Source organism: Vipera ursinii (genome assembly GCF_947247035.1).
Source record: "Vipera ursinii genome assembly, chromosome: 2".
Lineage (NCBI taxonomy): Eukaryota > Metazoa > Chordata > Lepidosauria > Squamata > Viperidae > Vipera > Vipera ursinii.
In genome coordinates, this window is record NC_139513.1 from 11,327,975 (window position 1) to 11,349,258 (window position 21,284).

Below are 21,284 nucleotides of genomic sequence, written 5' to 3' on the forward strand. Positions count from 1 at the left end.
TCATATTTGTATAGCCGCCCATCTTACATGAAAGCAACTCTGGGCTGTGTACAACATTCCTATAGTCACATTTTTGTCATTTTCATCAATAATAATAATAATAATAATAATAATAATAATAATAATAATAATAATGTTGGAAGGGACCTTGGAGGTCATCTAGTCCAACCCCCTACTGAGGAGTTACAGGACTGTTGTACTGTTCAAGAGGTTAACACAGCCTCAGGGACTTTCAGCTGGATGGCCGTCAATGGGCAATTCTGGGAGTTGAAATCCACATATCTGAAAGTTGCTGAGGTTGAGAAACACTGGATTAAAAAGAGACAATCTGCCTCAAATCTAATACTTTCCAGGTGTGTTAAATTATATCTCCTGTACTCCCTTGGACAATCTGATTGTGAGTGCTGAGGCTTGTAATCCAACACCTTTGGAGGGCAATGAAGTTCGAGCTAGTTGATACAAGCCTTTGTGGGCTCCACTCATTATAGAAAATGCTGGGTGTGGGGTGTTTTTAGCCCTTAGGTTCCAGCAAATGCAGAGGAAGGGGATAATGAAGCAGATCCAAAATCTACAACTTCTGAATTTCTCTAATAATTTAATGACAAGATGCTCTACAAGAGATCTGACAAGCTTAAAGAGCAAAAGTTAACATGTGGAAACAACAATGGCTTGCCACAAAAAGGAAAAGAATTGAGAATAATACTGGTGTAAATTCAATTAAGTTTTCTTCTCTTTTGTTTTTCTGAGTTCATTTCTTTAATTTCTTTGTTCTACCTTCTTACCCCATTTCTGTACTTCACATAATGTTGCTTTACCAAAAGAAATAGTGTGATGTAATAGTAATCTAATCTAGAGCCCTAGGATTCCATAGTGGTCTCCTGTCCCAGATGTATTTATTTTACTAGTAACTTAACACAGCTAACATATCCAATCCATTCCTCCTCCGAGTTTCCTCACCACAACAACCCTGTGAGGTGTCTTGGGCTGATAGGGAGTGACTGGCCCAAATTCACCCAGCTGGCCTTCATGGCTAAGGCAGGACTTGAACTCGCAGCCTCCAGTAGGTAAGATCAACTAGACGTCTGTTTATTAAAGCCTGCTTTCTTGAAGTCCAAGATACAGCCTCATTTAGCTGTTACATTTCTTTATCGTTACACTAGCCTACAAACATCTCTGTCTCTTAATTTAGTAAAAAGGTAAAGGTTCCCCCGCACATGCGTGCTAGTAGTTTCCGACTCTAGGGGCCGGTGCTCATCTCTGTTTCAAAGCCGAAGAGCCAGCGCTTCTCCGAGGACGTCTCCGTGGTCATGTGGCTGGCATGACTAGAAGCCAGAGGCACACGGAACGCTGTTACCTTCCCACCGTAGGGGTCCCTATTTTTCTACTTGCATTTTTTACGTGCTTTCGAACTGCTAGGTTGGCAGAAGCTGGGACGCGTAACAGGCGCTCACTCTGTTACGCGGCTCTCGGGATTCGACCCGCCAAACTGCCGACCATCTGATCGACAAGCTCAGCGTCCTAACCCACTGAGACACCGCGTCCCTCGTCTCTTAATTTAGGATACTGTAAATTAAACCCGTGGACAAAAAAATTAACTCCCAACCCTTTTCTCCGCATACATTTATTATTTACTGTTGGTGAGTCACACAGCCAGCCTGATGTTTAGGCTGGATATGATGTTTTTATCCCCAATCAAATCCTTCGCCAGGGGCCTGAGATAGGCAGATACTGTTTAATAATATGAAAGGTATTGTTGTAGGATGTAAACTATTTCAACTAAGGCTGCCTTTTGCAAATTGAGAGTGATTTTGTCAGTGCTGATGTTATTCAAGCAGTACTCCAGTAATAGGTCTATGGCAGTGGTGTCAAACTCAATTTCATTGAGCATTCAGCATCGCGGTTGCCCTCAGGGGGCCAGGTGGGTATGGCCAGGGTGGGTGTGGCCTACTGGGTAGGCATGGCTGGAGTGGGTGTGGCCTACTGGGTGGGCGTGGCCAGCTCTACATCGTTCGCATCAAGGGTGCCTATGGGGGCCTGGGCAGGAGTGGGACAGATCTGAGGGTCTCTGGCAGGAGGAGGGTCTCTGGGCCAGGGCCAAGGCAGTGGGGGCCGTTCCCTCACTGTTTCCAGGATGGCTTTGCAGGCCACATGAAACCACTTCGCGGGCCGGATCTGGCCCCCAGGCCTTGTGTTTGACATGTCTGGTCTATGGAGATTCTCAGTCATCCAGGTTGTCGTCGTCCCAAAGGTGCTTTTTCAACGAGGCAACCGGACTTCCTTGTTTTTCTTTGAAGACGTTTCACTTCTCATCCAAGAAGTTTCTTCAGCTCTGACTGGATGGTGGGGAATGGAAGGAGTTATCACGTGAAGTACTAATACCACTTTACAATGCCTTGGTAAGGCCACACCTGGAATGCTGCATCCAGTTTTGGTCACCACGATGTAAAAAAGATGTCGAGACTCTAGAAAGGGTACAGAGAAGAGCAACAAAGATGATTGGGGGACGGGAGGCTAAAACATACAGGGAACGGTTGCTGGAATTGGGTATGTGTAGTCTAACGAAGAGAAGGGTGAGGGGTGACATGATAGCAGTCTTCCAATATCTCAGGGGCTGCCCCAAAGAAGAGGGAGTCAAGCTGTTCTCCAAAGCACCTGAAAGCAGGACAAGAAGCAATGGATGGAAACTAGTCAAGGAGAGAAGCAACCTAGAACTAAAGAGAAACTTCCTGACAGTTAGAACAACTAACCAGTGGAACAACCTGCCTCCAGAAGCGGTGAATGCTCCAACACTGGAAGTTTTTAAGAAGAGACTGGCCAGCCATTTGCCTGAAATGGTAGAGGGTTTCCTGCCTGAGCAGGGGGTTGGACTAGATGACCTCCAAGGTCCCTTCCAACTTATATTCCTTGTAGACAGCTGGTCATTTACTTCCTTTTAGAGAGTCGTTGAGGCCACTTGGAGGTTTGTCTGTGTCCTCTGGGTAGGGCAAATGGGTGTGGAGCCTTCTTGGAACTACTAAAAGGGCTGTGTTGTAGACTGGAGATCGATGATGTTGCATCCTACCCCTCTATTGAGAGAGGGATATTCAATTTTGGCATAAATGGCCCTCCCAACGGAGGACCGAGCTGTCTGCAAGGAATATAAATCCTTCCATTCCCCAACATCAAGAAAATCCAGTTGCCTCTTGAAATAGCACCCTTGGTACTCCAGTAATAGTAATTTGATGTTTTGGATTGCACTCAAGGCATCTATATATTGTCTTTCTTTCCACAGTTGTTCTACTGCTACTTGCAGGTCTTTTGTGTTATGTGATTTTCTCCAATTCTTTCTCTTCTCTTCTGCTCTTTGCAACATCTGCTATCCAGACTTTTTTGTTGGTCTTTTTTTTTTTTAATCAACAGTTGTTAAGTCCTGGAGTGTTGTGTGGTCACCCTTATTATTCTATTAAAAGTAAAGACAGTCTCACATTGTATGACTGTGGGTGGCTTACAGGATACTGCAACTTAAAAAAACAACAACAGAATATAGCTCCATGGCATGGTAGGCGGCAGATAAATGAAATAAAAAATATAAAAGTGCAAAAAACAACAACAACACAGCAGCTAAAGCATCTCACAGTCATCCATTCTATGTCTTCCACCCATCCCGCAGGAAGGCTAAAATGATCTATTATTGAGATTGGCTATAATAACGGCGATCAAACTGGTCAGTCCTAGAGGAGATCAACCCTGACTGCTCTTTAGAAGGCCAGATCCTGAAGCTAAAACTCAAATACTTTGGCCACCTAATGAGAAGGAAGGACTCACTGGAGAAGAGCCTAATGCTGGGAAAGGTTGAGGGCAAGAGAAGAAGGGGACGACAGAGAATGAGGTGGCTGGATGGAGTTACTGAAGCAGTAGGAGTGAGCTTAAATGGACTCCAGATGATGGTAGAGGACAGGAAGGCCTGGAGGAACGTTGTCCATAGGGTCGCGATGGGTGGGACACGACTTCGCAACGAACAACAACAACAATAATAACGGGATCTGGCAAGTCTTAACAGTTCAGTGAAATAGGAAGGTGCCTGAGTCGCTTCTGAATGTCATTTGTCACAACAGCTTCTGCCTTTTGATAAAATTGGTTAGTCCAGGGGTAGGCAAACCTCGGCTCTTTTATGACTCATGGACTTCAACTCCCAGAATTCCTGAGTCAGCATAGCAGCTGACACATATTTATGATGGTTGCAGTGTCCCAGGGTCATGTGATCACCTTTTGCAGGGGGTCTTCAAACTTGGCCCTTTTATGACTGGTGGACTTCAACTCCCAGAATTCGTCAAACCAACTATGCTGACTCAGGAATTCTGGGAGTTGAAGTCCATGAGTCATAAAAGAGCCGAGGTTGCCTACCCCTGGGTTAGTCAGAGAAGGTGCTAGTAGACTTTTGATTTTTGGCTATGACAGACTAACACCTCTGTCTCCCTACCAAGGTCTTCTAAAAGGAATTGTGTTTTGCGACCCGTGAAGTTGCTCAGCCCTGGACAAGCTCTTGTAGAGTTGATCCTCTTTCTAAAGATTGTTGTTGATCCTTCCGCACGCTTGGCCCTCCTTGCCACTGCCGTCTCCTGCATGGATGAAAACACTCCAGAATAACGCAAACTTTGCACCGACGGAGACGTTCTGCCCATTTGGACAAGTGGAGAGTTTGGTCTAGTAGTGCAGTGGTAGGCAACCTTGGCTCTTTTATGACTCGTGGACTTCAACTCCCAGAATTCCTGAGCCAGGAATTCTGGGAGTTGAAGTTCACGAGTCATAAAAAGAGCCAAGGTTGCCTACTCTGGTCTAACGGTTAAGGCAGGAGACTAGAAACCAGGAGAGAAGTGAGTTCCAGTCCTGCTCTAGGACATGAAAGCCAGCTGGTTGACCCAAAGAAACCTTTTGTCAAAAGGCAACTGGACTTTTGTTGTTTTTTCTTTGGAAAGTGTTTCACTTCTCATCCAAGCTTTTTAGATCACTTCATTCTCCATCAGTCTGTTAGAACTAAAGAAGCTTCTTGGATGAGAAAAAATTTGCTTTTTTTCCTCCCTTTTTTTGTTGTGTTCCAATACACACAAAGGGAATAAACCTGTGTATAGCAAAACATGTGTTCCTGCAATACATTTCTGTGAGAAATACATGATTTTCTGGAAAAATTTCTGGGGTGCCAACAATTTCGGCCATGACTGTAAGTTAAATAGACAGTACACAGCCTTGCCGGACTCCTTTCCCAGTTTTGAACCAATCAGTGCTTCCGTGTCCAGTTCTCACTGTTGCTTCTTGACCCGCATATAGGTTTCTCAAGAGACAAACAAGATGGTCTGGTACTCCCATCTCTTTAAGAACTTGCCACAGTTTGTTGTGATCCACACAATCAAAGGCTTTAGCATAGTCAATGAAGCAGAAGTAGACGTTTTTCTGGAACTCCCTAGCTTTCTCCATGATCCAGCGTATGTTGGCAATTTGATCTCTAGTTCCTCTGCCTCTTCGAAATCCTGCCTGTACTTCTGGTAGTTCTCGATCCACATACTGCTGTAGTCTAGCTTGTAGGATTTTAAGCATAACTTTACTAGCATGTGAAAAGAGTGCAATGGTGCGATAGTTTGAACATTCTTTGGCACTGCCTTTCTTTGGAATTGAAATGTAAACTGATCTTTTCCAATCCTGTGGCCACAGTTGAATTTTCCAAATTTGCTGGCAAATTGAGTGTAGCACTTTTACTGAGATCATTCTGTCATTTTGGGGATTGTATCCCAGGATTGCTTTTCCTATTCTTTTATTGACTATGAAGGCTACTCCATTTCTTCTGAGGGTTTCTTGCCCGCAGTAGTATACCTGATGGTCATCTGAATTAAATTCACCCATTCCTGTCCATTTTAGTTTGCTGATTCCTAAGATGTCGATGTTCAGTCTTGTCATCTCTTGTTTGACCAAGTCCAGCTTGCCTTGATTCATGGATCTTACATTCCAGGTTCCTATGGAAAAAAAAATCTTTACAGCATCGGACTTTCCTTTCACCACCAGATACATCCATAGCTGAGTGTCCTTTCGGCTTTGGCCCAGTCGCTTCATTCTTTCTGGCGCTACTAGTACTAGCCCTCTGCTCTTCCCCAGTAGCATATTGGACGCTTTCTGACCTGAGGGGCTCATCTTCCAGTGTCATATCTTTTTTCCTTTTGGTACTGTCCATAGGGTTTTTCATGGCAAAGATACTGGAGTGGGTTGCCATTTCCTTCTCCAGTGGATCACATTTTGTCAGAACTCTCTGCTATGACCTGTCCGTCTTGGGTGGCCCTGCACGGCATAGCTCATAGCTTCATTGAATTACGTAAGCCCCTTCGCCACGACAAGCCAGTAATCCATGAAAGGGGTTAGAATAGATTAGATAACCATTATTGTCATTTTACCTGTGGGCACAATGGCACACATTAAAAATGAAATTTAGTTGCTCCTGTCTCAAAAGTGTACACATACACAACACACATTTAAAACATACTATGCATACTGTCTTAAAGGGACGCGGTGGCTCAGTGGGTTAGGACGCTGAGCCTGTCGATCAGATGGTCGGCAGTTCGGCGGGTCGAATCCCGAGTGCCGCGTAACAGAGTGAGCGCCTGTTACTCGTCCCAGCTTCTGCCAACCTAGCAGTTCGAAAGCACGTAAAAATGCAAGTAGAAAAATAGGGACCGCTACGGTGGGAAGGGAACAGCGTTCCGTGCGCCTTTGGCGTCTAGTCATGACCACGGAGATGTCCTCGGAGAAGCGCTGGCTCTTTGGTTTTGAAACGGAGAGATGAGCACCGGCCCCTAGAGTCGGAAACGATTAGCACGCATGTGCGGGGGGAACCTTTACCTTTACGCATACTATATTTATGACGGTGGTGGCGTCCCAGTGTCACGCGATCGACCTTTTGCGGCCAATTGCATAGGAAGCCAGATTCACTTAAAACAGCCAGAGGAACCAGTGCTTTTTTTTGTAAAAGAAAAAGGTGCCGGAACTCACACATCTTATACAACCTGCCTTGCCTACCCTACAAGGTTCCATCCAAAAAAAAGTGCCGGAACTCCGTTCTGAGCGTTCTATGAGAGAAAAAAAGCCCTGCAGAACAGCCCCAGCGATTCGCCGGCAAAAAACTAACTGAACAGCCCCAGCGATTCGCCGGCAAAAAAAAAAAAAGAGCGAGATTCACTCAAATTGTCTCGCTCAGCCAGGTCAATCTGTGGGGCGGTGGTGGTGGGGAAAGAAATCCCGTGGTGGTCGTAAGTCGAGGACCGCCTGGGACCCGCCCGGCCAAACATATAGGGAACGGTTGCTGGAATTGGGTATGTGTAGTCTAATGAAGAGAAAGACGAGGGGTGACATGATAGCAGTCTTCCAAGATCTCAGGGGCTGCCCCAAAGAAGAGGGAGTCAAGCTATTCTCCAAAGCACCTGAGGGCAAGACAAGAAGCAACGGATGGAAACTAGTCAAGGAGAGAAGCAACCTAGAACTAAGGAGAAACTTCCTGACAGTTAGAACAATTATTAACCAGTGGAACAACCTGCCTCCAGAAGCGGTGAATGCTCCAACACTGGAAGTTTGTAAGAAGAGACTGGACAGCCATTTGTCTGAAATGGTATAGGGTTTCCTGCCTGAGCAGTGGGTTGGACTAGATGACCTCCAAGGTCCCTTCCAACTTTATATTATTATTATTATTATTATTTTTATTATTATTATTATTATTTTTATTATTATTATTATTATTATTATTATTATTATTATTATTATCATCATATCATCATCATCATTATTATTATCATCATCATCATCATCATATCATCATTATTATCATCATCATCATCATCATCATTATCATCATCATCATCATTATTATTATTCTTATTCTTCTTATTTTTCTTATTCTTATTCTTATTCTTATTATTCTTATTCTTCTTCTTATCATTATTCTTATTCTTATTATTATCATTATTATCATTATTATCATTATTATTATTATTATTATTATTATTATTATTATTATTATTATTATTATTATTATTATTATTATCATTATCATTATCATTATCATCATCATCATCATCATAAGGCTTGAAACCTCGGTCCTCCCGAAGGGGTTAAAAAAGGAGCAGCGTCTGCCGGCTTTCCCAGAGCGGCCCCGGCGCCTGTGTCAGCACGGCGAGAACGAGAGAGAGGAGAGAGGAGAGAGAGAGAGGCAGCGCGAGGAGCGTCGAGGGCCCCGCCCTCCCAAGCCCTCGCCCCGAAGCTCCGCCCCCTTCCTCACTCTCTGGATTTTGAATTTCTCAACTCGGGGCAGGTTCGGCTTCCTCCGGCGAGCCGTGAGTTTCGGAGGCTGCTTTGCCCGGCTGCGGGGAGGAGGAAGGGGGGGCTGGGAGGAGGAGGTGGGGGGCCGCGGAGGAGGAGGAGGAGGAGGGGAGGAAGAGGAGGAGGAGGAGGAAGAGGGGAGAGAGGCAGTACGGTCTAATGGTTGAAGGCACCGGGTTTGGAAGGCACCGAGACGGCGAGCTCCAGTTCCCCCGTCCCCGTCCCCCGCCTTAGGCGTGTAAAGCCGGCTGGGTGACTTTGGGGCCGGCCCCTCTTCCTCGATCCTCTCCACGGCAGGCTCGGGAGAGGCGGCCAGCGGGCGGTTCCTCGTCCCGAACCCAACAGATCGATCCGTAAAACAAAAAGGGAGGAAAAAGAAAGAAAGAAAGAAAGAAAGAAAGAAAGAAAGAAAGAAAGAAAGAAAGAAAGAAAGAAAGAAAGAAAGAAAGAAAGAAGCAGATCTCCTTTTTTGGGGGGTGGGGGTGGGTGGGGTGGGGGGTCGTCGGGAGAGATCGATCCGTAAAAGAAAAGGGAGGAAATAAAAAGAAAGAAAGAAGCAGATCTCCTTTTTTGGGGGGGGTGGAGGGGTGGGGTGGGGGTCGTCGGGAGAGATCTATCCGTAAAAGAAAAGGGGAGGAAAAGGAAAAAGAAAGAAAGAAGCAGATCTCCTTTTTGGGGGGTGGGGGGGGTGGGGTGGGGGGGCTCGTCGGGAGAGATCGATCCGTAAAAGAAAAGGGGAGGAAATAAAAAGAAAGAAAGAAAGAAGCAGATCTCCTTTTTTGGGGGGTGGGGTGGGTGGGGGTGGGGGGTCGTCCGGAGAGGATGCCAGGAAGCAAAGCAGAGTGGGGGGGGAGTGGGGGGGGTCCAAAGCCGGTGGTGGTGTGTGCTTGGGGAGGTTGGAAAGAGGGTGTACAGGCGGTCCTCGAGTTACGCCCAGCGTTTCTGTCGCCCCAGCGGGACCGTTTCGTTCCTTAGGTGAGTTTGGTCCCGTTTTACGACCGGGCTTTCGCCAGCCTTGAGCGCATCTCTGCAGTTCGGTTGCCGTTGTGGTTGTTAGCGGCGAAGTCGTGGCCGACCCATCGCCACCCCATGGACGACGTTCCTCCAGGCCTTCCTGTCCTCTACCATCTTCTGGAGACCATTTAAGCTCACGCCTCCTGCTTCGGTGACTCCATCCAGCCACCTCCTTCTCTGTCGTCCCCTTCTTCTCTTGCCCTCAACCTTTCCCAGCGTTGGGCTCTTCTCCAGTGAGTCCTTCCTTCTCATTGTTGTTGTTAGCGGCGAAGTCGTGTCCGACCCATTCCAACCCTATGGACAACGTTCCTCCAGGCCTTCCTGTCCTCTACCATCTTCTGGAGTCTATTGAAGCTCACGCCTACTGCTTCAGTGACTCCATCCAGCCACCTCCTTCTCTGTCGTCCCCTTCTTCTCTTGCCCTCAACCTTTCCCAGCATTAGGCTCTTCTCCAGTGAGTCCTTCCTTCTTATTGTTGTTGTTAGCTGCGAAGTCGTGTCCGACCCATCGCTACCCCATGGACAATGTTCCTCCAGGCCTTCCTGTCCTCTACCATCTTCTGGAGACCATTTAAGCTCACGCCTACTGCTTCGGTGACTCCATCCAGCCACCTCATTCTCTGTCGTCCCCTTCTTCTATTGCCCTCAATCTTTCCCAGCATTAGGCTCTTCTCCAGTGAGTCCTTCCTTCTCATTAGGTGGCCAAAGGATTTGAGTTTCAACTTCAGGATCTGGCCTTCTAAAGAGCAGTCAGGGTCGATCTCCTCTAGGACTGACCCGTTTGATCGCCTGGCAGTCCAAGGGACTCGCAGGAGTCTTCTCCGGCACCACAGTTCAGTTAGCGGAACCCAAATTGTTAACTGGATCTGACTCCCCCCCCCCCCCATTGACTTTGCTTGTCAGGAGGTCGCAAAAGCGGATCTCATGACACACGCACACGCGCGCGCACCCCTAGGTCGTAAATACGAACCACTTGCCAAGCATCTGAATTTTGATCATGCGACCGGGTGGAATGCTGCCAGGGCTGTAAGTGCATAAAACCAGGGGTAGGCAACACTTGGCTCTTCGATGACTCGTGGACTTCAACTCCCAGCATTCTCGAGCCAGCAATTCTGGGAGTTGGAAGTCCACGAGTCATCAAAGAGCCAAGGTTGCCTACCCCTGGCATAAAGGGTCATAATTCACTTTTTTTCGGTGCGGTTGTAACTTTGAACGGTCACCAGAAGTGTTGAAAGTCCAGGACTACCTGTATTAACCTAGCGCAGGGGGAACAAACAGAAAGGCCATCGTTGTGTAATTCTGCTTCATTCCTCGATCTTGTTTGCAGAAATCTAGAAAAGTCCTTCCTTCCTCCCTCCCTTCCTTCCTTCCTTCCTTCCTTCCTTCCTCTTAAGGCTGAGGATAGAAAATTCCACAGCTATTATTGTGTGAAGTGGGTTGGTCTGAGAGAAAGTGACTATATTTGCATCACCTCAGAAATCATAAACTATGGCTAACAAACTATGATGAAACAGGGATTTAAGTCCTTCCCTCCCTTCCTCCCTCCCTCCCTCCCTTCCTTCCTTCCTTCTTTCCTTCCTTCCTTCCTCTTAAGGCTGAGGATAGAAAATTCCACAGCTATTATTGTGTGAAGTGGGTTGGTCTGAGAGAAAGTGACTATATTTGCATCACCTCAGAAATCATAAACTATGGCTAACAAACTATGATGAAACAGGGATTTAAGTCCTTCCCTCCCTTCCTCCCTCCCTCCCTCCCTTCCTTCCTTCCTTCTTTCCTTCCTTCCTTCCTCTTAAGGCTGAGGATAGAAAATTCCACAGCTATTATTGTGTGAAGTGGGTTGGTCTGAGAGAAAGTGACTATATTTGCATCACCTCAGAAATCATAAACTATGGCTAACAAACTATGATGAAACAGGGATTTAAGTCCTTCTCTCCCTTCCTTCCTCCCTCCCTCCTTTCCTCCTTCCTTCCTTCCTTCCTTCCTCTTAAGGCTGAGGATAGAAAATTCCACAGCTATTATTGTGTGAAGTGGGTTGGTCTGAGAGAAAGTGACTATATTTGCATCACCTCAGAAACCATAAACTATGGCTAACAAACTATGATGAAACAGGGATTTAAGTCCTTCCTTCCTCCCTCCCTCCCTCCCTCCTTTCCTTCTTCCTTCCTTCCTTCCTTCCTCCCTCCCTCCCTCCCTCCCTCCCTTCCTTCCTTCCTTCCTTCCTTCCTTCCTTCCTTCCTCTTAAGGCTGAGGATAGAAAATTCCACAGCTATTATTGTGTGAAGTGGTTTGGTCTGAGAGAAAGTGACTATATTTGCATCACCTCAGAAATCATAAACTATGGCTAACAAACTATGATGAAACAGGGATTTAAGTCCCTTCCTTCCTTCCTTCCTTCCTTCCTTCCTTCCTTCCTTCCTTCCTTCCTTCCTTCCTTCCTTCCTTCCTTCACAGCCGGTGATGGGCTTATAGTCCCACCAGCCCACCAGGTTGGGGATTAAACTTCAGCCTAAGTCTCTGTACTTTTCATTAACATCTTCTCTTCCTACATTTGCCCACAACTTCCTTTATCGTTTTTTTTTCTTTTACCACCACAGAAAGGAGAAAAAAGGTAAAATGGTGACAATAGGAGAGAGAGGTCGTTGATCTTCCAGAGGTGGTTGCTTCAACTCCCAACAGCTGCAACTGCCTGGCTGGCAACCAGGATGATGGTATATAGGCTCTTCAAAAAATGTGCTACGGGCACCCAGTTTCCACACAGCATTTTTCTCAAACTCAGCAACTTTTAAGATGTTTAGCCTTCCAGCTCCCGGAATTCCCCAGCCAGCTAAGGCCACGGATTTTAAAGTTGCCGAGGTTGAGAAACACTGAGCTAGACGTAGCAATTAGCTTAAATTTAGTACTTTATCAAACGAGCCACCATCAACTGGGTTCAGGCAATGCTCTCAGTCAAACCTGAAGGAAATGACATTTGATTTAGCACAATATGTAACCCAGTTATGGTTCTTGAACGGGAGAACTGGAAATGTTTTATCCAAAAGCAGGCTGAGGCTTTAATAGTTTCCTGAAATATGGATCTAGTGCCTTTCTGTATCCCCAATCACTTTCCATCAATTATAATTATGGATGTGCAGTACAAGTAGTCCTTGACCAAAATAGGAGCTGGAAAATTTGTCATTTAAGCAGTGCAGACATTACGTTGAGGCCTCACGTGACCGCATCACAATTTTACCAGCTATTTTGCTGCGTTCATTAAGCAAGACAGCCCATGACCTCGACTTGCGATCTTCCCTGCTGGCTTCCCCACTGAGTTTGCTTGTCAGAAACCTGCAAGATTAGGAGGATCACAAATGGCAACCGTGGCTTCGGGACACTGGCGCTACCGTTGTCATAAATATCCAAGGGTTGCCAGGTGCTAAATTAAGATTAGACTTACATACCCCTTCACAGTGCTTTACAGTCTTCTCCAAGTGGTTTACAGAGTCAGCACATTGCCCCCAACAATCTGGGTCCTCATTGTACCGACCTGGAAAGGATGGAAGGCTGAGTCAAATTTGAGTCAGTCAGGATCGAACTGCCGAACTGCAGGCAGCCGGCACTCAGCAGAAGTAGCCTGCAGTACTACATTCTAACCACTGCGCCACCGCGGCTCAAGATAAGATAATCTTTATTGTTATTTTTTTACTGTGGGCACCCTGGCACACATTAAAAATGAAATTCTGTTGCCTGTTCTCAAAAAAAAGTATATATCTACTCATACACATACATAACATACATACTGTATACGCATGCTATTACTTACATACATAGGTAAAGGTAAAGGTTCCCCCGCACATGCATGCTAGTCGTTTCCGATTCTAGGGGCTGGTGCTCATCTCCGTTTCAAAGCCGAAGAGCGAGCGCTTGTCTGAGGACCTCCGTGGTCCTTTGGCCAGCATGACTAGACGCCAAAGGCGCACGGAACGCTGTTACCTTCCCACCGGAGTGGTCCCTATTTTTCTACTTGCATTTTTATGTGCTTTCGAACTACTAGGTTGGCAGAAGCTGGGATGAGTAACAGGCGCTCACTCTGTTACGCGGCACTCGGGATTCGACCCGCCAAACTGCCGACCTTCTGATCGACAAGCTCAGCGTCCTAACCCACTGAGCCACCGCGTCCCTTTTGAGGGGAGGATACCATGTCCCATTTTGGCAAGCGATAGCAGTTGTCACTGATAATTTTCCATTGGTGAATGACTCTCTTCCCCCCCCCTCTTTTTGATCCCAGGGATACCCCAAGGATGAAAACTGAAAAGGAGGCCACGGATAGTCCCACTGCTGAAGCTGAGGGGAGCCTGCAGCTTGTTGTGACAGGCATCGTGGGAGAGGACTTGCCTGCAGCAATGCCATCGCAGATTAAAATGGAACCAGAAGAAGGGCACATGGTATCTTGGGAAAACCGGTGGCAGAATTTCCTTAAAGAAGCTGAGTCCTCTAGCTCCATCTGGGGAAACATCCCAGAGGACGACTCGTGTGGCTCGGAAGGCCAGCAGGATCTCCGGGGAAGAAGGATCGTCACCGTCCCGCCCGCCTTCAAGCAAGACGAACAAACCAGCTCTGAGGAAGCCCACCGCCAACACTTCAGGCGGTTCCGCTACCAACCGTCGGAAGGTCCCAGAATGGCTTGCAAGCGGCTGAGGAAATTCTGCTGGGGATGGCTGCAACCAGAAAGACGCACCAAAGACCAGATCCTGGAGCTGGTGATCCTGGAGCAGTTCCTAGAGATCCTGCCTCGGGAGATCCAGAGAAGAATTCGGGGCTATGGAGCAGAGACGTGTTCACTGGCAGTAGCTCTGGCGGAGGAGTTCTTGCTGAGGCAGCAAGAGACGGACCAGCCGGAAGAGGAGGTGAGAATAGTGAATCCATCCTTATCTTTCAGGAGCCCGTTTTTGAAGGGTGGGTGGTGCAGTTTGCCTGTGCGATAATTCCAGGTTCAATTCCTCCAGCATCTCATGGAACACTTGCTTTTCATGCCCACATAACAATACCCCTGCAGAGTGGGGCTTCCTTAGTGATGTCACTGCCTATACCCAAGCATCATGAAAACACATCCTGTTCCATGCTTGCTGGCAAAAAACTAAGCCGGCCTGTTTCCATGGTGAGAAAAGTGAGGCTCTACATCAGGGGTCTTCAAACTTGGCCCTTTTAGGACTTGTGGACTTCAACTTCCTGGTGGAGGAATTCTGGGAGTCCACAAGTCCGAAAAGGGCCAAGTTTGAAGACCCCTGCTCTACATTTAGGCAAGAAACACCAAATGCACTGGTATAGTATAGGTCAGGGGTAGGCAACCTTGGCTCTTTTATGACTCGTGGACTTCATCTCCCAGAATTCCTGAGCCAGCATGGCTCAGCTTGGAAACCTCTCTCTTTCCCCTCAGCGTGGCTGGCTCAGGAATTCTGGGAATTGAAGTCCACGAGTCATAAAGCGGCCTAGGGCAGGGGTAGGCCACCTTGGCTCTTTTATGACTTGTGGACTTCATCTCCCAGAATTCCTGAGCCAGCATGGCTCAGCTTGGAAACCTCTCTCTTTCCCCTCAGCGTGGCTGGCTCAGGAATTCTGGGAATTGAAGTCCACGAGTCATAAAGCGGCCTAGGGCAGGGGTAGGCCACCTTGGCTCTTTTATGACTCGTGGACTTCATCTCCCAGAATTCCTGAGCCAGCATGGCTCAGCTTGGAAACTCTCCCTTTCCCCTCAGCATGGCTGGCTCAGGAATTCTGGGAGTTGAAGTCCACGAGTCATAAATGAGCCAAGGTTGCCTACCCCTGGTATAGGTGATACCTGGCATTTTTCTGACTTGTGGACTTCAACTCCCAGAAACTAATCAAGGACAGAAGCAACCTAGAACTACGAAGAAATTTCCTGACAGTTAGAACAATTAACCAGTGGAACAACCTGCCTCCAGAAGCGGTGAATGCTCCAACACTGGAAGTTTTTAAGAAGAGACTGGACAACCATTTGTCTGAAATGGTATAGGGCACAGGTCTGCAACCCGCGGCTCCGGAGCCGCATGTGGCTCTTCCACCCGTCTCCTGCGGCTCCTGGTCCTCTGCCATGTGCAGTCCAAAAAAAAAAGTGGGACTAAAAAAGTTCAACCAATGAATTCAAATATGCAGGGTAGGTGCATATCTCGCCTTGGCTCTACTCTTCAGTAAAACCCTCTACTCTTCTGTGCATGTGTGCATGTACACGCATGCACACATATTTTTTGCGGCTCCCAGTTTTTTCTTTTGTGAGGGAACCGGTTCCGAGTGGCTCTTTCACTGTTTGAGGTTGCTGACCCCTGGTATAGGGTTTCCTGATTGAGCAAGGGGTTGGAAGGTCCCTTCCAACTACTTTGTTGTTGTTGTTGTTGTTGTTATTCCTCAGCCAGCTTGCCTAGCTGAGGAATTCTGGGAGTTGAAGTCCACAAGTCATAAAAGGGTCAAGTTTGAAAACCCCTGCTCTACATTTAGGCAAGAAAAGCCAAATGCACGGGTATAGTATAGGTGGTACCTGGCTCAATAGTAGTAACTGTGAGAGAGATCTCGGAGTCCTAGTGGACAATCACTTAAATATGAGCCAGCAGTGTGCTGCAGCTGCCAAAAAAGCCAACACAGTGCTAGGCTGCATTAACAGAGGGATAGAATCAAGATCACATGAAGTGTCGATGCCACTTTACAATGCTTTGGTAAGGCCGCACCTGGAATGCTGCATCCAGTTTTGGTCACCACGATGTAAAAAAAGATGTTGAGACTCTAGAAAGAGTACAGAGAAGAGCAGCAAAGATGATTAGGGGACTGGAGGCTAAAACATATTTCTGGACTTGGGTACAACTAATTTAATGAAAAGAAGGTCCAGGGCTGATGTGATAGCAGTCTTCCCATATTTATGGGAGTACCACAAGAAGAGAAATTTCCTGATTCTGAGCTGTCAATCAGCAGAATAGAAAGTGGCGAGGTTTCCAAACACTTTCCTGCCTATCACAGCTTGCACTGTTTCATTCTGGACCACTTGAAGCTTCCAGATAGTCTTCAAAGGCCATCCCCATGTAGAGCAGGTTGCAGTAGTCAAGCCATTAGATGACTAGGCCATGTTTGAAAGTCCCTTTGATCTAGGACAGGGGTAGGCAACCGTAGCTCTTTTATGACTCGTGGTGTCAGAATCCATTTATATTTCATTTCTAACTATCTCTTCTGTGCAAAACCCAAATCTTACCCTCCCCCGGATTCCCAAAGAGGAGAGGGAAGAAGCATGGGGTTTTATTGCTTTCACTTCCTTTCCTCAAATGTAACCCTTTTGTTTATTCTGCGTGCCTGCTATCCATCACAATATAAATTACTCTCTCACTAGGAAAGGGGGTGGAAAAGGGAGGAATGAAACTCTCCGGAATCTGGTTTGTTTCTCCGAATGAAGTATGAGAGGGGTGGAAATGATCCTGCTGCAAACTGTTAATTCTTCCATGATGGGCTTATCACCTGGAGCTTGGCTGATCCGGAACTGACCGAATGAACTGTGGGGTGGGGTCTGTTTGGGAACGCTTTAAAAATATCGATCTGTGAGGAGATTCCTCAGATCCTGTCTATTATGCCTGCTATCTCCTATTTCTTAGTAAAAGTTCCTGCTTGGAAAACCTTGTCTCCAAGAGGCCTTCTTTCCTAAGATGGGGGGTGAAGTAGGTTCTGACACGTGGACTTCAACTCCCAGAATTCCTGAGCCAGCACGGCTCAGCTTGGGAACCTCTCCCTTTCCCCTCAGCGTGGCTGGCTCAGGAATTCTGGGAATTGAAGTCCACGAGTCATAAAGCGGCCTAGGGCAGGGGTAGGCCACCTTGGCTCTTTTATGACTCGTGGACTTCATCTCCCAGAATTCCTGAGCCAGCACGGCTCAGCTTGGGAACCTCTCCCTTTCCCCTCAGCGTGGCTGGCTGAGGAATTCTGGGAATTGAAGTCCACGAGTCATAAAGCGGCCTAGGGCAGGGGTAGGCCACCTTGGCTCTTTTATGACTCGTGGACTTCATCTCCCAGAATTCCTGAGCCAGCACGGCTCAGCTTGGGAACCTCTCCCTTTCCCCTCAGCGTGGCTGGCTGAGGAATTCTGGGAATTGAAGTCCACGAGTCATAAAGCGGCCTAGGGCAGGGGTAGGCCACCTTGGCTCTTTTATGACTCGTGGACTTCATCTCCCAGAATTCCTGAGCCAGCATGGCTCAGCTTGGAAACCTCTCCCTTTCCCCTCAGTGTGGCTGGCTGAGGAATTCTGGGAGTTGAAGTCCACGAGTCATAAAGCAGCCTAGGCCAGGGGTAGGCCACCTTGGCTCTTTTATGACTCGTGGACTTCATCTCCCAGAATTCCTGAGCCAGCATGGCTCAGCTTGGAAACCTCTCCCTTTCCCCTCAGCGTGGCTGGCTCAGGAATTCTGGGAATTGAAGTCCACGAGTCATAAAGCAGCCTAGGGCAGGGGTAGGCCACCTTGGCTCTTTTGTGACTCGTGGACTTCAACTCCCAGAATTCCTGAGCCAGCGTGGCTCAGCTTGGAAACCTCTCCCTTTCCCCTCAGCGTGGCTGGCTCAGGAATTCTGGGAGTTGAAGTCCACGAGTCATAAAAGAGCCAAGGTGGCCTACCCTGATGTAGGAAAAGTTGTTTTTAATCTAATTGTTCGTGTTTAATATTTTGTAAGGCAAGAAGAAGCAAGAATACAAGAAAACACCTTCGAACATTGTATCTCAACATTCAATAGTAGCTTTCGCACAGCACTAAATTTTATCAAAAGAAGTATTATTATTATTATTAGTTATTAATTAACAGTGATAGTTAGTTGTAGGATCTTTCCAGGTCTGGGACAAAGTTAGTCTGTGTTTGAATTTTGGCAGTTAGAGCTTACCTTAGCATGCCAATTACTCAAGAATAGGCTGAAACTTTCCACTTTGGAGCAGTTCTTAATTCTGCAACCATGAGTAAAAAAATTACAACTGGCTCCTTTTTGTCTAGTTTCAACCTCCCTCCCTCAAAAAAAGGTATAGTAATCCCAACTCTCAAATTCTAATCTTCCATCTTTTTTTTTGTACCTTTAGGTCCCAAGTCCAGTTGATGAACAGGCTGGAGATTTCTGTGACTTTGGAGAGCCATCCCTGGAGACCCCAGAGAGACCCCCTTATAAAGAGATCAAGCCCGAGGGAAATGAGGAGGTTTCTTCATTAGGTCAGGATTGTCTTGTTTCTTCAGCTCTGGATTCTGCGTCAGGAATCCTTTCCAGAGTGGGGATTGAAACACACCTCCTGTTTAATTGTGCTTGCTTCTTGGCTTCCAATTCCTGGAATTTATTTATTTTAATTTTTTGTGATGGTCGAACCAATACATGTTAGCCTATCCAGTTAAGTATGATTGGGCAAAAAAAGGGTTAACATTTCCATTTTCCTCTTTTTATTTATTTATTTATTTATTTATTTATTTATTTATTTATTTATTTATTTATTTATTTATTTAAAAAAGTTAGGTGGCAGAGATTTTATTTATTTATTTATTTATTTATTTATTTATTTATTTATTTATTTATTTATTTATTTATTTATTTATTTAAATTTATGTACCGCCCTATTCCCGTAGGACTCAGGGCGGTTTACAGGGAGGGTTAAAAACAAACATACAAAAATTAAAATCAGATTAAAAATTAATTACATCAAGTCCCCAAAATGGCAAAATGATGCCACCTAAGGGGGGCGTGACTCAGGTTTTCGGTTTGCCCAGTGTGCCTGTTTGGGCATATGTGTTTTATTTATTTAAACATTTAAATCGTTTTGTGTGTTGCCCGTGTTTCTCAGCCTTTGCAAGTTTGAAGACGCGCGGACTTCAACTCCCAGAATTCCCACAGAACAGGGTGGGAAGTTGAAATCCACACATCCTAAAGTTGCTAAGGTTGAGAAACACCAGCGTAATTCTCAGCTCTGCATACTCGGCCTTGTGCTTACAAACATTGAACGTTTTAGAAATCATCATAATATTGACATTATGGTCATAATGTGGTAGCACAGTGGTAATAATGTAGTACTGCAGGTTGTTTCTGCTGACTGCCGGCTGCCTGCAGTTCGGCAGTTCGACTCTGACGCCTCAAGGTTGACTTAGCCTCCCATCCTTCCGAGGTCAATAAAACGAGGACCCAGATTGTTGGGGGCAATAGGCTGACTCACTTAGTAAGGGCTGTAAAGCACTGTGAAGCGTTATATTAAGTCTTGAGTGCTGTTGCAGTTGCTATAAATCCTTTTTTAAAAATCTTTAAAGGTTTTAAGTTAACTAAATCATCAGAACGTTCACAATCTGTACAGACGCTACTGTCCCCAAACAATACGGTGTGTTGCCTGTGTTTTACGATAAGAGCATAAAGCAGGCATTATAACATTGTACACTTTCGCCCCCTTCTAGAAAGCGACCAAGAGATGTATCAGCCTATTGAGGAAGATCAGATGGTCGCTTTTGACAGGTCCGAGATCAAAGATGTTGTGGTTGATTATCCCGAAGAAAATGAAACGCAGAATTCAGAAGAGGCACCCGCTAATGAGCTGGATGGGGTCAACCTTTGGAGATTCACTGTCCCCCCGAGGCAGCACAAAGACGGGCCGAGGCATTCCTGCCCCCTGTGCGGGAGAGCGTTTACCCGAAAATCGAGCCTGAATAGACATCTTATAATTCACACCGGAGAGAAGCCCTACAAATGTTCTCACTGTGGGAAAAGCTTCAATCGGAAGACCAACCTGCTCTCCCACGAGATGGTGCATGCCAGAGACAAGTCGTACCAATGTTCGGACTGCGGGAAAAACTTCAAGCCGAAGTGGGGTGTCAACGCCTACCAGATAGACCACACCGGAGAGAAGGTGTACAAGTGCATTTCTTGCAAGAAGAGCTTCAGGCAGAGATTAGAATTGGGGAGGTTGTTGAACGGGCAGAAGAAGGAGATGACCGCGGCGCAGCTGAAAGGGGAGTGGAAAGATGGAGTCTTTGGTCCTCTCGAAGAACATGAGAAGCCGGCGGAAGGTGAGGTCGCCGAAGAAAAAAATATAGCCCTCATGGGTCCGTACGACGACCTCGATAAACTTAACAGCTCGCCGACATCGTACAAGGGAAGGCAGGGCAGCCCCTGCCCGATCTGTGGGAAGGTCTTTGCCACGCAGTCGAGTGTGAACCGACACAAAAGAATCCACACGGGAGAGAAGCCATATCAGTGCTCCGACTGCGGTAGGAGCTTTAATCAGAAGACGACACTCCTCACCCACATTGTGATCCACACTGAGCAGAAGCCCTATCAGTGCTCGGAGTGTGGGAAACACTTCCGGCACTCCTCCGGCCTCTTGGTGCACCAGCGGATGCACACGGGAGAGAAGCCCTACAAGTGCGCCATCTGCCGGAAGAACTTCACCCAGCGCGCGCACGTGGTCAAGCACTTTGTGAGAAAGCATGCGCGAGAGAAACCATCGGCTTACCTTGCTCAGCCCCCATCCCCCACCCACCCCAGTAATGGCGGGCAGCTGTAATTAGATGGCACTCTTTTCACCTTTTAGTTTGGAAATGGATTTCTCCTTAGGAGCCCCCTCACAACTTTCTTTCCTTGTAGTTCACAGCACTGAGCACTTAAAACCGGGAATGCACGACCCACAGCCTCCAGTCGCAAGGGGTGGGGTGCCGTTTTTGCAGGAGAAACACTCAAATTAAGACCCAGAATAGACTTGACGGTGCTTTAAAATGGTTCCTCCTGAAACTCAGTTGGAGGGGAGAAGGCAAAGATGAAAAGATGAGACGGTCGGCTGCCTCAGCGAAATTGCTGAGCCCCGTGAAGCAACTGCTGATGTGAAGATTCCCAAAGGCAGTGAAACAACGTCTTAATTGTATGGGTAGTCCTTGCTTACTGACTGCTTTATTCCGTGACCAGTCAAAGTT

At 46.8% G+C, this 21,284-nt stretch overlaps 1 protein-coding gene across 2 annotated transcripts; it reads left to right on the forward strand.

Annotated features, from left to right (window-relative positions):
• Positions 1-8,288: 8,288 nt before the first annotated feature.
• On the forward strand, positions 8,289-21,284 carry LOC310636498 (uncharacterized protein). 2 transcript variants are annotated; one of them, XM_083356409.1, is made up of 4 exons: positions 8,289-8,345; positions 13,609-14,227; positions 18,431-18,557; positions 19,776-21,284. In XM_083356409.1, exons 2-4 carry the CDS (start codon positions 13,622-13,624, stop codon positions 20,879-20,881), a joined length of 1,839 nt encoding a protein of 612 aa, XP_083212535.1. In that variant the 5' UTR covers positions 8,289-8,345; positions 13,609-13,621; the 3' UTR covers positions 20,882-21,284. The 2 variants fall into 2 exon arrangements, with proteins under 2 accessions (XP_083212535.1, XP_083212534.1); XM_083356408.1 differs by lacking the exon at positions 8,289-8,345 and having other exon boundaries at positions 13,505-14,227.